At 42.7% G+C, this 12500-nt stretch overlaps 1 protein-coding gene across 1 annotated transcript; it reads left to right on the forward strand.

The window, feature by feature from the left end:
- Positions 1–7140: 7140 nt before the first annotated feature.
- LOC145409668 (alpha-N-acetylgalactosamine-specific lectin-like) lies at positions 7141–11261 on the forward strand. Its single transcript, XM_080280019.1, has 5 exons — positions 7141–7158; positions 8519–8740; positions 9012–9186; positions 10286–10397; positions 11065–11261. Exons 1-5 carry the CDS (start codon positions 7141–7143, stop codon positions 11231–11233), a joined length of 696 nt encoding a protein of 231 aa, XP_080136145.1. The 3' UTR covers positions 11234–11261.
- The last annotated feature ends 1239 nt before the right edge of the window (positions 11262–12500 follow it).

Below are 12500 nucleotides of genomic sequence, written 5' to 3' on the forward strand. Positions count from 1 at the left end.
CACAGACACAGACACACAGACAGACAGACAGACACACACACACACACACACACACACACACACACACACACACACACACACACACACACACACACACACACACACACACATACACACACACACACACACACACACACACACACACACCAAATCTTATGGTTAATACGTGCATCATCAGTGACGTACCTTCGCAAATCTCTGACGTCATAAGTCGGACACACACACACAGCCTCCCACAATCAGACACCTTAGTTTGTGGCAGGTGCGAATCACGGCTGCCTGTTTTTGTTATAGTGTGACGTCAGGGTGAAGTCCCAGGCAGGTTTGTGAGGTAGTGGGGAGATAACCTGTTTGGGGAGATGGGGCGTGTGGGGGTGGGGTGAGTTGGAGTGGTGGGATGAAGGAAGATGAGGGAAAAGGCGAGAATCTGTGTGACAAAAAGAAAAAAAAAAAAAGTGACCGGAAGGAACTGAACACGTTTCATTAGACGTGATCTATCTGTTTATCTCTATCTAACTGTCTCTCTGTCTATCGATCTCTTTTTATCTATCAGTCAATCTATCTGGACATTTTTATGTGTGTCTTCGTGTATGTATAATTTTATATATATATTCATCATTCATTCATTGCCAGACGCCATGTATCCCAGACGGGGTGGCCAAGGGCTTAGAGTTAATTGTTTTACAGGGAGGGGTATATATATATATATATATATATATACCTAGGCTGCTTCCCCCAAGGAAAGGGAGGTAGCCGAGACAGGACGACTCACTCTCCATTTACTCATCCATTCAAACACATTCATTCGCATCTTAGCCCCAAAGGGGAGAACGGACAGATCCTCACTGTACCACACCGCACAAGGGTCAACTACGCAATGCAATCAGTGACATCCGCAGCAGGGCCCGACAGCAGAACTGGTTTACCCCTGCCACATCATAACAGACCCATCCCCTTACCCGCACCTGACCTGACTAGCTGATCAGACCAAATGCGGGAGAATATCCCCTCAGGGCTGCGTCATCACTTATTCATTCACAATTTCTCTCCATTTATTTCTGTCACGCACAGCCACTCTTCCTTGCTCAACAGACATCCCTCTCGCATCCAGCGCTCTCTTCACACTGTCCATCCATCCTATTCGTGGTCTTCGTCTCAGCCTTACACCTCTCACATCAGATCTAGTTATCTTTTTCACCAATCGCTCATTATCCATTCTCTCCATATGCCCAAACCATCGCAACACCCTCTGCTCAACTCTACCAGCCATCTCCCGAACAACTCCAGTTCTCCTTCGCACATCATCATTTCGCACTCGATCCATACGCGTCACTCCACACATACTCCTCAGACACCTCATCTCCATTACATTCAAACTTTTCCTCTCTGCTACACCCATATTCCATGTTTCAGCCCCATATAATGCAGTCGGTACCACAACACCCTCATACAGCCTTCTCTTTACATCCATTCTAAGCGAACGACATTTAAACACTTTTTTCATTCCTCCCAGCACCTTTCCTACTTCATTTATTCTAAACTTCACTTCTGCATCTATTCTTCCATCCACAGCAACATGTGACCCTAGATATTTAAAACAATCTACCTCCTCAAGCAACTCACCATTCAAAACTATATTCATCCCCCTACCATCTATCAACCTCGTACACTTCTTCACTTTACTCTTATTCTCATTTACTTTCAATTTCCTCCTTTCACACACCCTTCAAAACTCCTCTACCAACTGTCTCAATCTCTCCTCTGAATCAGTCACCAGTGCAGTATCATCTGCAAACAGCAGCTGCTTCAGATTCCACTCTCCTCCATCAACATTTATCAGACTCAGACTACCTAAAACTCTTGCATTCACCTCCCTTACAACACCATCCATGTAAATATTAAACAACCAAGGCGACATCACACATCCCTGTCGCAGCCCCACTCTCACGGGAAACCAATCACTCACAGCATTTCCCACTCTTACACACGCTCTACTATTTACATAAAAACTTTTCACCCCTTTTAGTAACCTACCATCAAGTCCATACAATCTTAAAACAGTCCACAAAGCCTCCCTATCAATTCTATCATACGCTTTCTCTAAATCCATAAATGCCCAAAATACATCCTTGCCTTTCGCTAAATACTTTTCACACACTTGTCTCACAGCAAACACCTGATCAACGCATCCCCTCCCTCTCCTAAAGCCACACTGCTCATCACTAATCACTCCCTCTGTACCCTCTCTAACTCTCATAATTAACACTCTACCATAAACCTTCCCCACAACACTCAACAGACTTATACCCCTGAAGCTAGTACATTCATACTTATCACCCTTGCCTTTATACAACGGGACCACACAAGCACTTACCCAGTCAATTGGCACCATACCTTTCTCAAAGCACACATTCAACAATCTTACTAACCAGTCAACAATAGTCACTCCACCACCCTTCAGGCATTCCACAGCACACCCATCCATACCTGCAGCTTTCCCTGTTTTCATCTCCTTTACTGCCTTCTCCACTTCCTCCTTCGTGATCAAAGAATCATTCAACTCTCCCAACACATTTATTCTTTGCACCCTTCCATCTGCCACAATCTCAGCCACTCTTTCCTCCTCTACATTTAACAATCTTTCAAAATACTCTGCCCATCTCTTCCTTACTGCATCCATCTCAATTAACATCCTTCCATCCTCTGCTTTTACTCGTTCTTCCTTCCCAGACTCTCCCTTTCGCACCCTTTTCACCTCCTTCCAAAACATTTTCTTATTCTGTTGAAAATTCTCTGTCAGCCGCATACCCCACCTCTCATCTGCTGCCACTTTAGCATCACGCACAGCCCTTCTCGCTCTATTCCTCTTTTCCTTATACCTTTCATATGACATCTCATCCTTCCTCTGCAGCCACACTTCATATGCACGTCTCTTCTCAGCCACAGCCATACTTACTTCCTCGCACCACCATTCACTTCCTTTTCTTACACCACCACCCACACGTCTCACACCACACACCTCTTCTGCATGCCCCACCACAGCACTCTTAAACAACTGCCATTCCTCCTCCACGCTGCCATTTTCCCGATCTTTCACTGCGTTCCACTTATCTTTCAATTTCTCCTGATACTCTATCTTTTTCTCTCTTTTATCCAACTCACTCACTTTCAAAACCTCCCTGCCACACCTAACCCTCCTAGCTCTCACCCATCTCTTACCTACTCTTAACTTTCCCTCCACCAGGTAGTGGTCAGACATACCTCCACCCTCCCCTCTCAGAACTCTCACATCCAACAATCTTCCTATTACATTCCTAGACACAACCACATAGTCCATCAAGGCTCTATCAACAACCCTTCCACCCTCCTGTCTCACCCATGTATACTTATAAATATCTTTCTTCTCAAACAGCGTATTCCCAATCACCATCTCTCGCTCAACACACATCGCTATCATTCGTTCCCCATTTTCATTTCTTCCAGGCACACCATGCATACCAACTACGCCTTCAACTGCTACATTTCCCACTCTAGCATTCAGATCTCCCATCATTACCACATTCACATTCGCTCCAAAACTCTGCAGACACTCATCAACATCATTCCAGAAAGACTCCCTCTCTTGTTCATCCCTTTCACTACCAGGCCCATATGCACTCACAAACACCCACAACTCACGTTCAAATTTCTGCTTTCACCCACATCAGTCTCGATGACACCTCCTTCCATTCAATCACACACTGCTGTACTTCCGGACTCACTAACAAGGCCACACCTTCTCTTGCCCTTCCTCTATCAATATATATATCAATATATATCAATATATATCAATATATATATATATATATATATATATATATATATATATATATATATATATATATATATATATATATATACAGTATATATATACAGTATACAGTGAGAAGGAAGAATGGAGGAAAGGAAGAAAGTGAAGGAAAAGAAATCATGAAAGAACTGACATAAGAAGGACGAAGAGGCAAAAGAGAGTAAAAGTAGAGGAAAAGGGGGGGGGGGAAGAAAAGTGATCCGAGAGAAAGAAGCGAAGATAGAAAAGTTGAAGGAAGTGAAATAAAAAAAGAAATAAGGAAGGAGAGAACAAAGGGAAGGAGGGGAGTGACTAGGCATGATACGTAGGTAAAGGAGTCAAGGGTAAATATACAACGGAAAAGAAAAACAAGATCCAGTCTATTGAACTTTATCGGGCTGACTTTCAGAGCATGTGTGACTTGCAAATATCAGTCTTTTTCTTTTTTTCTCTTTGGTTCGATGTGTGAATCACTTAGGGAAGAGGAAGGAGACGGGAATTGATAGAGAAACCCTCAAGACTGAATTATCATAGGTTAACTGCAGTAAATAGTTATGATGAGAATGATGATAATAATTACACAATTACTACTGCTGTTACCACCACCACGACCTCTAATTCTACTACAATTACTAGTGCTACTACTGCTACTACTACTACTACTGCTACTACTACTACTGTTACTAATAATGATAATACTAATACTAATACTAATACTAATAATGATAATAACAATAACAGGAATAATGATAATAATAAAAATTACAACAACAACAATAAGAAGTATAATAACAGTAACAAAAACAAGATAAACTAAAAGATAAAACGCGACTCACTGCAGGAACTTGCTGTAATCTGAAATTTTCCAGAAACAGGTGAGAAAAAAAATCCAGGAAGCAAAACTTGTTCTGATCTATTTATTCTTATTTTTCTTTTTTTTTCCTCTCGCTTTCATTTCTGTCTTTCTTTCTTCTTCTTCTCCTTCTTCTTCTTCTTCTTCTCCTTCTTCTTCTTCTTCTTTCTCTCTCTACTTCTTCTTCCTCCTCTGCCCCTCTTTCTCCTCGTCCTCCTCCTCCTCTCTTCTTCGTCTTCTACATCTCCTCCCCCTCCTCCTCCTTCTCCTTCCTCTTCTTCTTCTTAATGAATGATAGAAGAGCTAACTTATGCAAATTTTTGTCCCCTACTGTTCCTTGGGCTCCCAGGGGCCTTGAACCACCAAAATCGAACCCAAACCAGTTGCTAATTGAACCTCGACTTTGGTTAGCAGTTTCCATAGCAACGCCTTCATCATAACCAGTTCATGTGCACTCTTAAAAGTATCTGTGTGTGTGTGTGTGTGTGTGTGTGTGTGTGTGTGTGTGTGTGTGTAAGAACCAGAGTAGAAATTTGAAGGCAGAGAGTTCCCCATACCCCCTTTGTGTGTGTGTGTGTGTGTGTGTGTGTGTGTGTGTGTGTGTATTTTTGTGTACCTCTGAAATAACCAGATTAGAAACACGGAGGCAGAGAGTTCCCTATATCCTGTGTCTTCAGGGATTTACCAGCCTCTTACACGTGCTTATCACGAGACAACAACAACAACAAACAACAATAACAAACAGATCAACAACAACAATAAGAAACAGGACAACAACAACAACAACAAACAGGACAATAACAAACAGGACAACAACAACAACAATAACAAACAGGACAACAACAACAACAACAACAAACAGGACAATAACAAACAAGAATAACAAACAGGACAACAACAACAATAACAAACAGGACAACAACAACAACAACAACAACAAACAGGACAATAACAAACAAGAATAACAAACAGGACAACAACAGCAACAATAACAAACAGGACAACAACAACAACAGGAAAATAACAATAACAAACAGGACAACAACAATACCAGGACAACAGCAACAACAACACTAACAAACAAGACAAAAACAACAACAAAGAGGACAACAACAATAACAAACAGGATAACAACAACAACAATAACAGGACAACAACAACAACAATAGCAAACAGGACAACAACAACAATAACAAACAGGACAACAACAACAACAACAACAACAACAACAACTAAGACAAATAAACAGCTTACCAGTAATCTCTTTATTTTTGTTTACTTCCTGCGTGACCTCGTGGATGGGGTCACTGATAGGCGAGGAGGGAAGGGCAAGGGATAATGACCTTTGGAGGCATTTTGGTCTGTGAATTAGGCATCTGATAGTTTTATATGGATAGATGAATGGATAGATAGATAGATCGATACATACATACATACATTTTTAAATACATACATAAATTCAATACATACATGCTGTAAATACATACATACATACATACACCTATACATACATACATATATACTGTACATACATAGATGGTATGGATGTTTATAAATCTGGTGGGTCGTGTAGATTATGAGTTTAGATTATTTTAACGAAATTCAAATCTTCAAACTGTTTCTTGCGATTATAAAAAAAAGTGTGTGCGTGTGTGTGTGTGTTTGAGAGAGAGAGAGAGAGAGAGAGAGAGAGAGAGAGAGAGAGAGAGAGAGAGAGAGAGAGAGAGAGAAGGCCCTATTTAAATTCCCACTGTTGCTATTGCCAGGGTGGTGGAGGGGGACGCCTTCACGTGGTGGCACTGATTCAACTAAGTAACTCCTCCTCACCAGTCATATGGATAAGGATATTAAGGTGTAATAACCGGAATAAATCGCTTAGAAGAATGTGCAACGAAGCTCTTATGCGCCTCAGAATACGACCACTAGTATCGTAACACCTCGTCTTTACTGATTTATTTTGCACACTGCGCTCTAATGATCTCTTGTGTATTAGTGATTACAATATGTCCATAGTAAAGTACATATAAACAACATACGAGAATTAGGAGTAATAAACAAAATAAATCGCTAACGAAGAGGTGTTACGGAGCCTCTAGTAATTAAAAGTATGTCCACAGTCAAGCCTATAAAAATAACATACACGAGAATGGTAAAGAGTAGTAAGCAAAATGAACCGCTAAGGAGGAGGTGTTACGGAGCTTTCCAGGCCTTTGTCACTTGTCAAATTTCGCCACCCCATGGACGTCAGAATTCCAATCTGCCCGCGTCAGAAAATTTCACAATGTAAAAGTTTGGGAGAAGGAGTGAAACGGCCGAGAAACCAAGACACTTTCCTATAACCGGACCTCTCTCCTAGGAACAGCGTGAGGGAGTTCCGATTTACCTAACAGGGTGTGTGTAAGAGGGAGGGAGGACGGGAGGGAGAAGGATCAGGAAGGGAGGGGGGGAGAGTGCTGGTATGAACACGGGCGGGGAGGTAGGTAGGGAGGGAAGGAGGAAGGTAGGGGAACAAACAGGTAGGAAGGATGGGAGGAGGTAGGGAGGGAACTGCGGAGGGAGGGAAGGAGGGAGACAAACCGGTTACGAGAAATGGAGGGAGGAGGGCAGGGAGGTAGGCTGGGACGGAGGGAGGTAGGGAAATGAGTCGAGGAGTGTATGAGGTAAGAGGGAGTAAAGGAGGGAGGGAGGGAAACCGGCGAGAGAGAGAGAGAGAGAGAGAGAGAGAGAGAGAGAGAGAGAGAGAGAGAGAGAGAAACAGTGGGGACGGGGGAATCATGAACGGAAATTGGGAGGGAGGTGAGACACACAGGTAAGCCCGATATAAATACTAAGTCAGGCAGGTGCACTATCACAACACCTGCAGACACGGTAAGTAGCTGTGGTGGTGAAGCTGTTAGAGACATTGGTACCTTTCTTAGTACCATAATGTAAGTTTTCCTTCTTTTCTCACTTTCTTCAGGGAGTCTTATCAAATTAGGAGATATTTTTTCAAACTCACCTTGCTTCAAACTAATCAAAATCGTCTCGTGGGAACCTGATGAAAAAAATATCCACATAACTGGATTTACGTCTTTAAGTCCGTCAATATGGTAACGCCTTATTATCTTATTGTTGCTGCCTCCAGACGATTTGCATAGGAGCTGGATGGGTTAGATAAAGCTTAAATAACCAATTCCACTCCAAGCGTCTTCCTTAAGCTGAGTAAAATCGTCTGGAGATAGCCAGAATAAGTTAAGGAGGAAGTCATACTCTAAGGTGCTTATATGTACGGGTTGGTGTATATTCTTGTGTGTGTATGTGTGTGTGTGTGTGTGTGTGTGTGTGTGTGTGTGTGTGTCACGGTCAATATAGGGCAACACATTGGGAATCCCTCAAGTACACATAATACACTAATAATACCCCTGAGGTAATTTAAGAAGCACTCATTACATACCACAGACCAGACAGGATGTTACTATTGTTAGTATGGTGACTGGAGCAGAAAAACAAAATATACAGAAATGAGGGAAAGGTATGATAAAGAAAAAAGGGAATGAAATGGAAAAGAAAAATTTATAATAGATCACGCAAGTCATTGGTCAGAGATGAAAAAATCGTATTAAAGCCTAATATATAAGAATAGAGCATTTAATTTCACTGGTTTCGTTTAGTTATTTTACATATACAGTATACTCGTATATCCTATTTTTTGGTGGAAAATAGTGTGATGATAGCTTTAAACGTCACTCTCATTCCCGTTCATGCTCCCTTCTACACTCTGATTCTCCCACTCGTCCTCTCTCCCTTTCTTTCCTCTCATTAACTCTTACTCAACCCCTCTCTCTTCTTCTCCACAGATGAAGGTTACCATCCTCCTCCTGGTCCTCTCGGCCGTCACGCTGGCCCACTCCTCCCGGCTCTACACGGGCACTCTCCGCTTCCCCGACCAACAGCAGCAGCAGCAGCCCCAGAGGACATGCCCTCCGGCCGGCTGCCCCATAGGAGCCGGTGAAGAAGGCGAGCTGTACCTTGGTAACTGTCCACGCCACACCAGGCCCCTTGTTGGCAGTACTCATTTGGTGAGTGGGTGTTTTATTGCTTTTTGGGTACTCTCTGTCTGTCTCTGTCTCTGTCTCTGTCTCTCTCTCTCTTCGTAAATATATGCATATATATATACACACACACTCAAGAAACCAATCTTGAAAAAAAGTTTTACCGTCACTCAGTTTGTCTGTTTGTCTCTCATCTAAAATTGTGCCAACAGCTAACTTCTGTTACATGTATGTGTCGCTCTCATATCTGTTAGTCTATCTACTCTCTATATATGTCTATCTATTCATCTATCTGCAGGTGCACTACATCCACGGGGGTCGGGAATACCACTTCTCCTGGTGCTCTGACGGAGGCAGGAAGTACAGCTGGAGGGAGGCCCAGGACTACTGCACATCCCTGGGTGGAGGCTTCTATGGCGTCAGCATCAACTCGGCACAGGAGGACAGATTCGTTGTGGATATTGTGGAGACCAGTGAGTAGACGGAGAGAGGGAGGGAAAGAGGGAAGGAGGGAAAGGGTGAATGTGTGAGGCAAAGAGGAAAGGAGGGACGAAAGGAAATGGTAACAGAGGGAGGGAAGGAGGGAGCGAGGGAGAGGATGGACGAGTGAGTAAGTAAGGGAGTGGGTGAGTGAATGAGGGAGGGAGGGAGTGACTGAGGGAGTGAGGGAGTGAGTAAAGGGGTGGATTCTGTGGAGTCAGCATCAACTCAGCACAGAAAAATCGATTCATTGTTGACCAGTAAGAGGAGAAATAATGATGATGATAATGGTGGTGGTGATGATGGTGGTGGTGGTGATGGTGGTGATGGTGATGGTGATAAAGTTTTGACAGTTGTGTTAGGGATGATGATGATGGTGATTGTGATGATAGTGATGATAACGGTGATGATTATGACTACTAGGTGTGATGAATGGATGATTGGTTATGAAGTGGACAAATGATAACAAAGGAGTGAAAATGGCGCTGAGAAAGACCATGGTAGTAGTACAGCAACCATGGTAGTGATGAAGGTAATGGTGATGGTAGAATTTATTGTAGTGATGACAGACATAGTGGTGATTCCTACAGTGACGAGGTAGTGATCAGTGAGACAGGGTTCAATAGTTTTAATCTATTGAGTATGATGAAGCTCTTTTTTCTTGGTCTATCCGCCTTTTATCTCATTTCCTGTGTCCCCCCCCCTCTCTCTCACACACCCATTTCACCCCTCGTACCCCATTTCCTCTTCTTTTTCCTACCCCTATCTCTCTCTCTCTCTCCTACTGTTTTTTTTTTCTTATCATTCGTCTTATATTTTTTACTCCCCCGTTTCTCTTGTCTCCGTTCTTTCACTCACCCTTCCTCTAAGTTCTCATCCCCACCGTCTCTCTCCATCTACTCAACTATCAATTTACCTATCAGTTTACCTCACCTGCACTCTTCCCTCCCCAGACCGCCTGCCCTACCTTTGCTCTCTGCCGTACCCCCTCTCTACCTATTTACCTATCAGCATGTCTATCTGTCTACCTGCCTATCTATCTGTCTATCTATCTATGTATTTATCTATCTTACCCCCACTCTTTCCCCCCAGACCGCCTTCCCTACCTGTGGACCAGTGGCAGTCGTCTCGGCTCCAAGTCCTATACCTTCACCTGGATTGACGGCTCTCCTCTGACCTACACCAACTGGGGACAGACTGGAATGTGAGTATTTAGTGATATGCCTTTAATAATTAGCCCTATTAACACTCTCAGGCTCATCTCCGCTACTACTAATGAAAAAATAGGGCTTGGCGTTGGGTGACTTGCATTGTTAAGGTTGTTCCGACTATGGGAATATTAAGGGTTGCATTACGAACAGTCTTGGGGCTCCTGTACATCCTCCAGTAGAAACTATATGGTGTTAACTGGTATATAATCTAGACTCGTATTCCCTCCAGGTAAGGAGGCTCCCTAGCACCTTTTCCATAGCGATTTATTTTTGGAAATGTCTAAGCAATATTCCTTTATGCGTCCTTTATGGAGAGTATGGCAATATTAGAAGGCTCTTGAGACACAGAATAGGCCAGTTAGGTGTAAGAAGCAAATTAAATCGCTTAGGAAAAGTCGTTAGGGTGTTTCCTTAGCCGAAGAATATACGGACCCTTCACTTCCCCACACCTTGACTCAATTACTCAAATCAATGACTCATATCAATAATTCAACCACTCTTCTTACCAAGTGCTCTTAACCACCCTTCGCGTCCCCAGCTCTTCACTCAATAACTCAGATCAGTAACTCAACGACTCTTCATACCAAACGCTCCTACTCGCTCTTCGCTTCTCCTGATCGTCACTCAATAACTCACCCCACCTTGCCATCCTCCCTACAGGCAACTTCGTCCCCAGCCAGACAACAACGAGGAGAACAACGAGCAGTGCCTGGCCATCATCAACCACTTCTACCCCGGCGACACCACCACCTGGCACGATATCCACTGCAGGAGAGGCAAGCCCATCATCTGTGAGAGGCCTGCTACTAAGGGAGGGTACAAAGGCTAGAGAGGAAGGGAGGAGAGAAAGGACAGGAGGTTAGGAAGTGCAGAGGGAAACGTGGAGAGTTACCAGCAGTTACGAAGGACAGGAGGAATGAAGGACGGGGGGAGAGAAGAGACAAAAGGTTAGGAAGAGTAGAGGGAGAAGTGGAGAGTTACCAGCAGATAGGAAGGATAGAATAAATTGAATGATAGAAGGGGATAGTGGAAATATTGAATAGAACTGTAGGGAAATACGAATCAGTGCTCAAACCAGTGATGGGATAGGGATCTGGAAGGGCTTGAGGAGAGTAGGGGGGTTAGGAATATTCGGAATGGAAAGATAGAAGATCAGAAGCGTTACGAATGATGGGGGAAAACTATAAGTACTCGGAGTATGTGAATCATTTTGGGCAAGCTTTTTCCTTAATTTTTTTCTTTTTTCATCTGCTAAAGGTCAACTAAGAAGGGAAGATAAAGCCGCTATGAATGCTTTGAGAAAACCGTGAGGTAGGGGAAGAATTGTGGCCTGGGATGAGGAATGTATATCACTGCTGGATGAGAGTTTTCTTTTATGTTTTCTATGATTTCCACTAAATCTCGAAATGAACGGATCTTGAATTTGACTCTCTGTTATTTTGTTCTCATATTTCTTGGAGGGAACAATCTTGCTGGCTTCCGGCCTTTGGTTCCTTCTTCCTTGCATTAAAAAAAAAAAAAATCATAATATTTAAGATACTCCTTGGTAGACTGAGGAAGCCTGCACCCTCAACATGAAAACTGTCTCATCCAACCACACATAATATTTCTCCAGACACCAAAGAACTAAAGAATGAGCAAGGAATGGAGGTGAAAACTTTGGCATGCAGCTGAGGAATGAAGTGTTAAATTTATGCAAAGGAGGTTGAAGTGGTGATTAATGACGATAACTAAATGGATTTCTTTACGGGCATTTTCCTACTCACTGGAAGAGATTAATGTACTGTTAAGCTCTCTTCAGTGCAGTATTGTTAGAGTAAAAGTACTAAAATTATATAACAACTAAGTACTGTCCATTTCCAAGATCATCTGAATATGTGATGCGTGTGTATGCTTTTGAATTAGTGGATAGAAGTTAGGTATTTGTTACTATATTTAGTTTCTGTGTAATCGTTTGTTGATGAGAAAAAGGTTGAGAGATTCTGGACAGTGTAAAAACTATATTGTATCTGTGATAGTGCTTCTTGCACTGTATATGTTGCATTTTCTTATGATAAGGATGTATTTTCATATCTACAAACAATCTTGTTGAATAT

This window comes from Coenobita brevimanus, chromosome 82 (assembly GCF_032717465.1).
Source record: "Coenobita brevimanus isolate Jiangsu-jjx chromosome 82, ASM3271746v2, whole genome shotgun sequence".
Taxonomy (NCBI): domain Eukaryota; kingdom Metazoa; phylum Arthropoda; class Malacostraca; order Decapoda; family Coenobitidae; genus Coenobita; species Coenobita brevimanus.